Below are 13,422 nucleotides of genomic sequence, written 5' to 3' on the forward strand. Positions count from 1 at the left end.
AAGTAGACATACAGATGGTGGAAAAGCACACGAAAAGATGCTTTACATCACTAATAATTAGAGAAATGCAAGTCAAAACTACAATGAGGTATCACCTCACAGGGGTCATAATAGCCATTATTAAAAAATCTACAAACAATAAGTGCTGGAGAGGGTCTGGAGAAAAGAAAACTCTCCTAAAATGTTGGTGGGAAAGTAAACTGGTATAGCCAGTAAGGAGAACAGTATGGAGGTTCCTTAAAAAATTAACAATAGAACTACCATATGACCCAGCAATCCCACTACTGGGCATATATCTGGAGAGAACCATAATTCAAAAAGATACATACACCACAATGTTAATAGCATCACTATTTACAATAGCCAAGACATGGAAGCAACCTAAATGTCCACCAACAAATGAATGGATAAAGAAGTGGTACATATATACAATGGACTATTACTCAGCCATAAAAAGGAATGAAATAATGCCATTTGCAGCAACATGGATAGACCAAGAGATTATCATATTAAGTGAAGTGTCAGACAGAGACACTAATATCATGTGATATTACTCATATGTGGAATCTAATTTTTTAAAAATGATATAAATGAAGTTATTTACAAAGCAGAAACAGACTCACAGATATAAAAAACAAACTTATGTTTACCAAAGGGAAACGTGGGGGTGCAGGATAAATTAGGAGCCTGGCATTAACATACATACACTACTATTTATAAAATAGATAACTCTACTTAATATTTTGTAATAACCTAAATGGGAAAAGAATCTGAAAAAGAATGAATACATGTATATGAATCACTATGCTGTACACCTGAAATGAATACAACATTGTAAATCAATAAAAAAAAAGATCAAACCAGATTACAATTCAAGGAACTATGCAGTTTAAGATAATATGATTTATGTTTTGGTTTTAGTAAATTAATAAACTGGAATCTCATGTTTAAAAAACCTTATATAGTTTTTAAAATTCCTCACGAAATAAGTTAAACAAGTAGTCCTGAGTAGGTGGTTTGGATAAAGTTTAACACTGAGAACTATAAACATAATACATTTCTTGTTGATGACTAAATTATATCACTAACTTTTTAAAATGAGCATATCTACACAGTAGAGCTTATTTGCTCTGAGAATATACTACTTTGTCTTTAAGCTTGAACAGAGACTTCTTGACTTCCTTGTTCCTCAGTGTGTACACCACAGGGTTCAGAAGGGGCGTCAGCACAGTGTAGAAGACTGACACAATCCCATCTACAACCTCCTTGGAGCCTGGCCTCAGGTAAATGAAAACACAGGGAACAAAGAAACAAAGGACCACTATGCAGTGGGAGGCACAGGTCTGAAAGGCTCTGCATCTCCCCTCTGAGGTGTGGATCTTCAGGATGGAACGGACGATGGACACATAGGACAGCACTATCAGGAGAAAGCAGCCCAAGGCCACCACCCCGATGTTGACAAAGATCACCATCTCGATGGCAGAGGTGTCTGCACAGGCCAGTTTGAGGATGGGTGGTGCATCGCAGATGTAATGCTGGATCCGACTGGGTCCACAGTAGGGCAAACGGAAGGTCAGTGTGGTCTGGACAGCAGACTGCAGAGAGCCACTGAGCCACGTGGTTGTGGCCAGGAGGGCGCACATTCTCCCACTCATCATGCTGGTGTACCTGAGCGGGTAACTGATGGCCAGGTAGCGGTCATAGGACATGACGGTGTAGAGGAAACACTCGGTGCTCCCCAGGAAGTAGAAGCAGTAGAGCTGGGCCACACAGCTGTGAAAAGAGATAGCCCTGCCTCCTGGGGAGACCAGGGTCATCAGCATTTTGGGCACAGTGACCGTGGAGAACCACATGTCAATGAAGGACAGGTTGGTCAGGAAATAGTACATGGGGGTGTGGAGGTGGGGATCCACCATGATCACCAGCAGGATGAGGAGGTTCCCTACCACCGTGAGGACATAGACCACCAGGAAGATTCCAAAGAGGAGCGTGTCCAGCTCTGATGCATGGGGAAGGCCCGTGAGGATAAATGTTGTCACTAGGCTCACGTTTCTCATTTCACTACACTTTTGGTCTCTCTGTGGGAATACAAAGGGCACCCAGCACTTAACTGAGAACCCATTCTCTCTATAGAAACTGCATCATACATGCTACATAATTCTAGAGTTATACTCGACTTCACTTATTACATAGCTCCTTTGAAAAAGGAGATAAAATAATCTTCTCTTTCTCTCACACACACACACAAACACAGAGGCACACACAGGTATATGCCAAAAAAAAGTAGGAGAAATCCACTGTAAACTCTTATTGGTGTATCATAAATACTACTAACTTAGCATCACAAAACAATGCAAATTTTCTATCTTATACTTTCTGTGGCTTACATCAGCTGAGTACTCTGCTCCAGGTCTCACAAAGTTGAAATCAAGGTATCACGTTCATTTGTAATCTTATCTGCAGCTCAGGATCACCTGCCTCAGTGAAGGTGTAAGTACAAAATAAGATAAATATAAAGTACTTAGCAAGTACTTGATAAGTACTCAATAAATGATAACAAATTATATGCAGCTGTTGCCCTGCTTTTAAAAAAAGCGTAGATATAGATATATGGACAGAGACAGGCAGAGAGAGAGAAAGAGAGAGGAAGAAGGAGGGAGGGAAAATAAATAAATTCTCATTGTGCTATAGAGACTTCTCAATTTCAAATTTATAACTTTGAGGAAGATTTCATCACTGGTACTGGTAATGGTATTGGTATTGGTACTAATATCACTACCTGCTTATATAGGAAATAATCTCAGAGCAGATTAAGAATCTAAGCTCCATACAGAATTCCTACAGTCTCCCATATGATCTAGAAAATACCAAGCCTCATACACTGATGGCCTCAAACTTGTCTTATGTTAGGCTATCCTTTATAAGGCTCTAAGAACATAAAGTTCATATGTGTTCTCCCAACCACAATCCACTAGGTAAGGTATGATTTCTAACATTCATATTTCTACCCTAAATATCAGAATATTTTTATTATTTGGCTTTTTTAGAGATGATATCCCTCCCCCCATCTTCCAGTCCTCATACTCATAAATTCAGGCAATGTCCTCATAAGAGAAGACAATTCCATCAAGTATGTGATTCTTACTTAAAACCTACTACCTGTGACAAGAAAAACAACCACTTTAAGAGAAAAGGGCTTCTGTTAGCTTAACATCAAGAAATTTGGAATTGTGTACAATGGAAAGTGAGACAGAAGTGTTTGTAATTTAATCGAAAATACTGTTGAGTTCAGAATTGTTACCATTTTCAAGGGAAGATTCACCAACATGAGAGAAATGAGGTTGTCTGCTAACAACGTCCATACAAAAGTGTATTCTATATCTAGACAATGTGGCTTAAGCTACATTAAAGCTATATTCTTCAAATGAAAGAGTAAATAACAGAGACAATTACCCCAGTTACCTATGTGGATATCAGAACTCAAAAAATGGAACAAATGTATCTCTAAAATTTCTACTGTACCAGTGGGATTCCATCACCAGGATAAATCACATTTAGATTAAATAAAGTATGAAATTTTTCATCAGGCGAATTCCAAGGTAGCCTGAGACCTAAGGCAGGAGTATCAATCAGAGGTATCAATATTTGACTTGTCTGTCCTTGTCATAGCAACTTAGTCCCTATTCATAGGTTCTGATACTAACTGTATATACACAGAGATGTATATGTTGTGTATACGTGTGTGTGTGTATATATATGCAGTATCTGTGTGTATGTGTGTGTATATATATAGAGAGAGAGAGAGAATAAAAATAGAGAAGAAAAACAGAGAGACAGAGAGTGAAAGAGACAAAGAAAGAGACTTGATAACCACATTTAGAAGGAAGTCTAACAATCCCCAAATATCTTATCTCTAAATGGAATTTTAAGCAGGGAAGCAAGGGTAAATGAGAGAAATCGTCCTTTCTAAGAACTCACCTTGCAGTATGTGATTCATTTCAAGATAAAACTCATTTGTGTTTACCTCTCACCCCGTCAAAATGTTTAACTTTCTACATGCTATGTCAAGGCACTTATTTTCAAGTTACTACTCAAAGAGCTGGTATACCTGTGATTGCTTGTTGAGAAAGAATGGTTCATTTCTCTTCAAGGACTCAACTAATTGAAGGGCAGAGAATAGAAACTAACATAGACAGGCAGGAGACTAACTTGATTTAGTTTCTCAGGGAATAGGGTTACTCTTGGGTCTTCAGGTTCCCTGGATGATCAGAAAAACAACAGAAAGGGACTAATTAAAGGGTTTTTTTTTTTTAAATCACGCATATATTTCCCTATGTGTTTGTTACTTGAACATTCCTGAGAAGAGTTCATGTCTTTCTGGAGCTAGTAGTTTTCCCTAAGAGGAAAGACAAACTCAGTGACCCTATTCCCTCATCAGTGATGCAGATAAAGTTACAACTGCTTATTCTCAACTTAAAATTGCCCAGAACCCAGAAATGATCATCTGTTTGTATTCTCCATCTCACTTCTCACTCTCTCTTCTGCTGTATTTTAAGGTGACTTAAATGAGCTAAATTTCCAAACATTTTTTTACAGCTGAACTTAGGTATAATTGTGGTAGTTTTTATTACATTTGTTTACATAATGATATTTTAAAGAAAATAAACAAAGAAGCCAATCACAAAAAATGATATATTGAACTAAATTGATTGTATTTTAAAATATAAATTTTGCAGCTAACTTTCTTTGATCATATGTAATAAAGCCAGAGCTTAATAACAATACTATAAGTAGAGAAAACAAAACAGTTGGGAACTTAAACCAATTTCCTAAATACCACTTCAGTTAATCAGATAATTACAACTATAGTTCCTAATTATGTAGAAAATAATAACATCATTCTATCCTATCTAAAATAAAATTAAATACAAATGAAGTAGAGATTTAAATAAAGGGGGAAAAACTCAAAGCACTAAGATAATATATAAATAAAACCTGAGAATCTAAGGAAAACTTTCATAATAACTTTTGATATCTGGTATGGTGAATCTTCTAGCTTTTACTTCCCTAGATTATCTTGGCCATTTTGGGGGCCCCACTCCATTTGAATATACATTATAGGGTCCATGTGTGTACAGAATAAACTGCTGGGATTATATTTTGAATTGCAGTAAATCTATAAAAAATTTGAGGAGAATTGGAATCTAAAATCTTGTCTTTCAAGCTATGAGCAATTTATAATCCTCCATTTCTTCAACAACTTTTATATATCTCTCAAAAATGTTTTGTAATTTCTATTGCTGTGGTCTTATACATCTATATTTACATTTATATCCAGGCCAAGTTTTCTTAACCTCAACATTATCAACATTTTAGGCAAGATGATTTTTGGGGAGCAGGTGGTGCTTTTCTGTGCATTGTGAGATGTCTATCAGCATCTGTGACCTCCAGTCACTAGATGCCAGTACTTGGGACAATCAACAATTTCTACAGACATTTTCAATGACAGTTGAGAACCACTGATCTAGATATTTAATAAATATTTGATTTTTATTTTGAACCTATACATACATAAACAAATGGGCACAAATTATAAATGCATAAGCCATTTTTACATGTAGTTGTAGAGCACAGATTCTCATTGCTGTATAGGAACCCATTGTGTGAATATACCACAATTTATTTTTTCACTCAACTATAGATAAGCATTTGAATAGCTCCCAATTTTGCCTACTAAAAATAGTGCTGCACACTATTTACAATAGCTAGGACATGGAAGTAACCTAAATGCCCATCAACAGATGAATGGATAAAGATGTGGCATATATATACAGTGGAATATTACTCAGCCATAAGAAGGAATGAAACTGAGTTATTTGTAGTGAGGTGGATGGACCTAGAGTCTGTCATACAGAGTGAAGTAAGCCAGAAAGAGAAAAACAAATACCGTATGCTAACTCATATATATGGAATCTAAAAACATGGTACTGATGAACCCAGTGACAGGCCAAAAATAAAGATGCAGATGTAGAGAACAGACTTGAGGACAAGGGCGGGGAGGGGGGAGCAGCAAAGGGGAAGCTGAGACAAAGTGAGAGAGTAGCATTGACACATATACACTACCAAATGTAAAATAGATAGCTAGCGGGAAGCTGTTGCATAATCCAGGGAGACCAGCTTGAGGATGGGTGATGACTTAGAGGGCTCTGGACCAGGCCGCTTAGGGAACAGGAGGCTGTCTGTGGCTTGTGGCTTCCTCTCTTTCTTAGGATGTGCTGATGGCTAGGTTAAAGACTAATGTTTTCAATTCTGGCTTTAAAAATAAGTGCATAACACAGGGAGATCAACTCCATGATGAGTGATGGCTTGGAGGGCTGGGATAGGGAAGGTGGGAAGGAGTCGCGGGAGGGAGGGGATATGGAGATATATGTATAAATACAGCTGATTCACTTTGTTGTACAGCAAAAACTGGCACAGCAGTGTAAAGCAATTATATTCCAATAAAGAGCTTAAAAAAATACTGCTTAAAAAAAAAATTAAAATATATGTTTTGTGTATGTGTACATATGGGATTTTCTTTGGCAATCTATATATTATACATTATACATTAGATATTAGATATGTCTTCCTTTTGGATACACATTTGGATTTGTATACACACACACATACATTTCTATCAGATATATACCTAGCAGTGGAATTGCTGAGTCACAGGGAATATTTACCATTAGTTTTAGTAGATTCTGCCACACACTTTTACCAGTTTATTCTCCCAGTAACAGTGCTTGAAATTTCTTGTTCTTTCACACATGACCATCATTTGGCATTGTCTGTCTTTTTCACTTTGGCCCTTTTAATGGGTGTGAAGTAACATTTTATCATAGTGTAATTTTTATCTTCCTGATGAAAAATGAAGTTGAATATCTTTTAACTATTTGACTTTAGATGATATTGTGAATGTTATCTTTTTGAAATTTCATTACTATTTTTCATTCTTATGTTTATCATTTTGTTCTTACAAAGCCACATTAAGAGAGTGAAAGGCAGTCTGCAGAGTGAGATATAATATTTGTAATACATACAACTGAAAAGAACTTAGATTCAAAATAAGTTGTGCCTACAAATCAATAAAAAATAGGGGCCCCTCTCAGATTAGAAAACTAAGCAAATATGGATCAGCAACTCACAGCTAATGGTTAAAATGGCCTTGAAATTTGATTAAACTCATTACTAGTCAGTGAAATGTCAAATAACGTGAAGAGTTACTAATTCATACTCATCAGATAGACAAATACTGAACACATCTCTTGGTGGCTTGGATGAAGGAAAAAGCTTTATCTCACATATTGCTGGTATAAATATGAATAGTCATAAGAAAGCAAACTGACAATAGTTACTGAATTTATATATATATATATGTATATATATAAGGTGTGCAGAACCATGACCCACAGAAGCGTGGCGATCGTTGTGCCATTTTTATAAAGCAAACAATAACAATGTGTATATTATTGGAGCACAGAGAGAGTAGTAAAAGGAAAAAAAATCATATTATTAATCATACTGAGGAGTGGCAGTGACAAAAACAGGAAAAATATTTTTAAAGATTGAAAATAATAACATGACATGTATGATATAATCTAACTAGTTTATAATTATATACATATATATATATATATATATACATATGTGTAAAGAAACCAGAAAATAAAAGGATTGGATATTGACCTACTGATCTGCAGGGATGTTTATAATATATATTTTAAGAGAAAAAAGCAAACTAAAAGAAATGTATATTTTAGTTAAAACACACCCCCACATGCACATACCATGTAAAAAGAAACTCAAAAAAGCCAAAGAATCAAACTTGTAAAAGGAATAGGAAACATGAAAGGCAGGCAGAATTATTGAAAATCATGCCTAATAAATATCTTGTGAGGGTCCATTGCTGTCTCCATGCAGCTCAGCTCCACAGAGGGCCCACCATCACCACCAACATAAACCCCACAAAAGCACTGCTGGTCTGCTGTTAATCCTGCCTTTCAAAATTCTATTTTGCCAGTGCTGTCATTGACATCATCTGAATTCATCCTCCCTTGTATGTGCTTGTTATTGCTGCTTGCTTCTGATCCAAAGTCTAGGTTGATATATCTTACTGGTCAAACTGGGTCCCATACCCATGTTCTATATTTGCTAAAGTGAAAGAGAAAGCATCTGGTATTTTGGCTTCTATAAAGAAGGAAGTCCCATTTACAGTAAAAGAGTTTAAAAGATATATGGTCAAAATATATGAATAAAGAAGTACACCAATAAAGATCCATGGCAGTCCACCTCACTGACCACATATCAGGTGTAGACACCCTTCCCCTCATATTTACGCACATGCATTGTCAACACCTAATACAATGCCACTTTATGCCTCTCGTTACTCACTTCAGAGAGGGAGCCATTCCAATCTGGAGTCTCTAAGTGATGTCAATTCCATCTCTGGTTTTGAAGTAATCTAACTCAACATTGTGTGACCTATGGACAAAATGATAAAGCTATCAGTAACCCATCTCATATATAATAATGGAGTGAGTAGAGGGGAGAAAATTAAAACACATAAATATATACATGCCAAAGCAATGTAGAAAATACATGGAGGAGATAGAATGCTAATTTTGCAAATGGTTAGGAGGTAACACCTAATATTAATGACTCTGTCTTCTTCAACACTTTTTTTAATCAGGAAAATTAGCATGCTGGTGTTGCCGAATGAATCAAGCCATTATTTCTGCAAAACACAAACATGGTTTGATCTTGCCAAATTAGGTTGCAGTCATTTACTATTCATTTTTACTTCTGGATAGAAATAAATGCAGAAGCATCCCATGGAATTACCTAGATTCACTCTCTGGGTAAGGAAGAGGGCAAAGTAGAAAATTATTGCCTTATGGGTTACTACAAGTACTTTAATAGGGAGACAAAAGCAAAGAATTCTACAATGCTGTGCTTGTATGACAGGCCATATATTTTCCATTGTGCAGTGTGCCAAGAAAATGACAACTTGGAGAGCCCCTCCATGTGAAAATAGGAATGTCATGGGAAGTCACGGCCTTCCTCCTATACCAGTACCTCCTATAAATTATTGAAACTATCTATTTCATGCTTCAGGAGTAAAATGAAATAAAAGAAACTCCAACACAGTACAAGCTGATCTTCTTGAACTTTATCAAAACTGGACCAGATTTTGCAGACTAGCTGAACTCACCCCAAGGCAACTACATTACCAGAAATGTCACTGAGGTGACATTTTATTTGTTTGCATAGGTTTTTTCCCACAATATAGTACACATATGAATTTGCAAGGCCTTTAAAATATCTTCTATTACCTATTCACCAGGTCTTTTCAGCAAGATCGTATAATATAGTCAACCAACGCAATATCCTGTAAGTTTGTGAGGGGACAAACCACTCCAGATTTAACTGTTACACAAAAATATGATCCAAAAGAGGACCTGTCACACAGGTGACAAAAACATAGCTTTGAAAAAAACATGCAAGATATAGTGAAAGATCTTTCTTTAAAAAACACAAAAAGGGTAGAGAGTAGAGTGGCCAAGATGGTGGAATAGGAGTACTATTGATCAGAATGACCTGAAAACTAGCAGAAAAAATTTTCTACAACTAAAGATATAAAGAAGGAACCACAACAAGATGTGTAGGAGGGGTGTAGACCCATACCCTCTGATAGGCAACCCATCATGGGAGCATAATCACATTGCAGAGGTTCTCCCCAAGGAGCAACAGGTTCAAGCCCCACATCAGGCTCTGCAGCCCAACGTCTTGCACCAGAAAGATCAGCCCCCAGAACATCTGGCTTTGACGGCCCCTGGGACTTGCTTTCTGGAGCGTTACAGGGCTGTAGGAAATAGAGACTCTGCTCTTAAAGGGCATACACAAAATCTCACATGCTCCAAGACCTAAGGCAGAAGCAGCAACTTGAAAGGAACATGGATCAGACCCAAATGCTGATTTTGGAGAATCTCCTGGAGAGGCAGGAGCAACTGGGACTCACCCTGAGTACACAGTTGCTGGTGGCAGTCATTTGGGGAAGCTCACTCTACCATGAGGACACTGATGCTGGCAAGTGAGCATTTTTTAGTCCTTTCTCTAATTTATTAGTGGCTGGGACTTGGCACTTCTCATTAGCTGGTTGACACCACTTCTGGCCAAGCATCCAGTTTCACTGGGACTCAGCCATACCACCAGCAGGTCGTCAGCAGTTGTAGGTCCCTATGAGCCCCCAAGCTGCCCTAGGACTCAGTCCTGCTCAGCAGAAGGCCAGGAACCCAGCCCTGCCAAGCAGCTGGCTTACACCAGTTTCTGGCCTCTAGAAACCTGGCCAGCCACCTTGGCACACAACTCCACCCACCAGAAGGCTGGCACTAGCCCCAGGACCACTGGGCCCTGGCCCCACTCATTAGCAGACCAATACCAGCTATGGGACTCCGGGCTTCCAGTCAGCACCCCAGTATCCAGTGCAGCAAACCAGATGTTTGACATTAGTCTCAGGACCCTGCCTCACCCATTAGCAAGGAAACTACAGCCCCAGGACAACCCTGGCCCTGGTGCAACCCATTAGCATGGTGACACCAACTCCAGGACACCACAGAATCTGTAGCCAGCTGCCCTGGCACCTGGTTCTGCCCACCAATGAGCCAGAAGCACTTGCCCAAGGACAATCAAGGGCCCACAGTCAACTACCTCATGAACTGGCCCTGCCCACCAGTGGCCAGCAGTTTCTACTCAAGGTAGGGGCTGCCAACCAAGAGAACCTGGGGCCAGTCATGTATACAAGACCACCCACAGTAATCAGTCCATCACAGCAAAAGGACCCATGCACCCCACATAGGGGGCACCCTTAGAGCATATAGCTCTGGTGTCTGGAGGTGCTTCTGGGTCACAAAGCACATCTACTACAAAAGATCACTTCTTCAAGATTAGGAAACAAATCTATCAAATACATGGAAATAAAAATAGCAAGTTACACAAAATGAGACAACAGAGGAACTCCACCAAATGAAGGAACAAGATAAAAACCCAGAAGAACTAAGTGAAGTGGAGATAGACAATCTACCTGATTGTTAAAGGTAGTGATTCTAAAGATGTTAAAAGCAGTCTGGAGAAACCTGGATGAACAGAGTGAGAAGTTAGAAGTTTTACAAAAAAATTAGAAAAGTTAAAGAATAACCAGAGATAAAGAATCCAATAACTAAAATGAAAAATTCACAGGAAGGAATCAACAGTAAATAAGATGATACAGAGGAATGGGTCTGTGAACTGAATGACTGATTAGTGGAAATCACTGAGGTTGAACAAAAAAAAAAATCTGAAGACACATGAAAACAAAACAAAACATAAAAAAACATAATCCAAAAACCTATGGAATGCAGTGAAAGCAGTTCTAAAAGGGAAATTTATAGCAATGCGAGCCTACTTCAGGAAACAAGAAACTCTCAAAACACATTCTAACCTTACAAGTAAAGGAACAAGAGAAAGAAGAACAAACGAAACTCAAAGTTACTAGAAGGAAAGAAATCATAAAGATCAGAGCAGAAATAAATGAAATAGAGACTGAAAAAAGTAAGAAATATTAATGAAACTAAGAGATGGTTCTTTGAAGAGATAAACAAAATTGATAAATCTATAGCCAGGCTCAAGGGGAAAAAAAAGAGATGGCCCAAATCAATAAAATTAATAAAATCAGAAATGAAAAAAGTTACAATCAACACCACAGAGATGCAAAGGATCATAAGTGTTTACCACAAACAATTATAGGCCAATAAAATGGACAACCTAGAATAAATGGACAAATTTCTAGAAATTTACAGTCTCCCAAAACTGAACCACAAAGAAATAGAAAATATGAACAGACCAATTCTCAGTAATAAAATTGAATCAATAATAAAACAATCCCCCAAAAAATGAAGTCTGGAACTAGATGGTTTCACAGGTAAATGCTACCAAATATTTAGAGAAAAGTTAAATACACATATCCTTCAGAAAGGATTCCAAAAAAATTTCAGAGGAAGGAACACTTCCAAACATATTCTCCAAGGCCAGCAACGCCCTGATACCAAAATCAGACAAAGATATCACACATACACAAAAAAATTCACAGGCCAATACCGCTGGTGAACATAGATGCAAAAATCCTCAACAAAATATCAGCAAATTAAGTCCAACAATATATTAAAAGGATCATATACCATGATCAAGTGGGATTTACCCCCAGGATTCAAGGATGGTTCAACATCCACAAGTCAATCAATGTTATACACCAAATTAACAAACTGAAGAAAAAAAAATATGATTACCTCAATAGATGCATAAAAAGCTTTTGATGAAATTCAACATCTATTTATGCTAAAAACTCTTAACAAAGTGAGTACAGAGTGAACATACATTAGCATAACAAAGGTTATATATGACAAGCCCATGGCTAAAATTCTCAAAGGTGAAAATCTAAAAGCATTTCCTTAGCACAATCCTTTTTGACCCACCTCCTAGAGTAATGGAAATAAAATAAAAATTAAACAAATGGGACCTAATGAAACTTAAAAGCTTTTGCACAGCAAAGGAAACCATAAACAACACAAGAAGACAACCCTCAGAATAGGAGCAAATATTTGCCAATGAAGCAACTGGCAAAGGTTAATCTCCAAAATATACAAGCAGCTCCTGCAGCTCAATATCAAAAAACCAAACACCCCAATCCAAAAACGAGCAGAAGATCTAAATAGACATTTCTCCAAAGAAGACATGCATATGGCCAACAAAGATGCTCAACATCACTAATCATTAGAGAAATGCAAGTCAAAACCACAATGAGGTATTACAGCACACCAGTTAGAATGGCCATCATCAAAAAGTCTAGAAACAATAAATGCTGGAGAGACTGTAGAGAAAGAGGAACCCTCCTGCACTTTTGGAATGTAAATTGATACAGACACTATGGAGACGAGTATGGCAATTCCTTAAAAAACTAAAAATAGAACTACCATATGACCAGCAATCCCACTCCTGGGCATATACCCTGAGAAAACCATAATTCAAAAAGATACATGTACCACACTGTTCATTACAGCACTATTTACAATAGCCGGGACATGGAAGCAAACTAAATGTCCATCAACAGATGGATACAAAAGAAGATGTGGCACATATATACTATGGAATATTGTTCATCCATAAAAAAGAAAGAAATTGAATTATTTGTAGTGAGGTGGATGGACATAGACTCTGTCATACAGAGTGAAATAAGTCAGAAAGAGAAAAAGAAATACTGTATGCTAACACATATGTATGGAATCTAAAAAAACAGTACTGATGAACCTAGCGGCAGGGCAAGAATAAGACATAGAAACAGAGAATGGA

The 13,422-nt window shown here is 37.4% G+C and overlaps 1 protein-coding gene across 1 annotated transcript; it reads right to left on the minus strand.

Annotated features, from left to right (window-relative positions):
* Window positions 1–1,121: 1,121 nt before the first annotated feature.
* On the minus strand, window positions 1,122–2,057 carry LOC130829258 (olfactory receptor 10G9). Its single transcript, XM_057695581.1, has one exon. It carries the CDS (start codon window positions 2,055–2,057, stop codon window positions 1,122–1,124), a length of 936 nt encoding a protein of 311 aa, XP_057551564.1.
* Window positions 2,058–13,422: the final 11,365 nt, after the last annotated feature.

Source organism: Hippopotamus amphibius, chromosome 9, assembly GCF_030028045.1.
Source record: "Hippopotamus amphibius kiboko isolate mHipAmp2 chromosome 9, mHipAmp2.hap2, whole genome shotgun sequence".
Classification (NCBI taxonomy): domain Eukaryota; kingdom Metazoa; phylum Chordata; class Mammalia; order Artiodactyla; family Hippopotamidae; genus Hippopotamus; species Hippopotamus amphibius.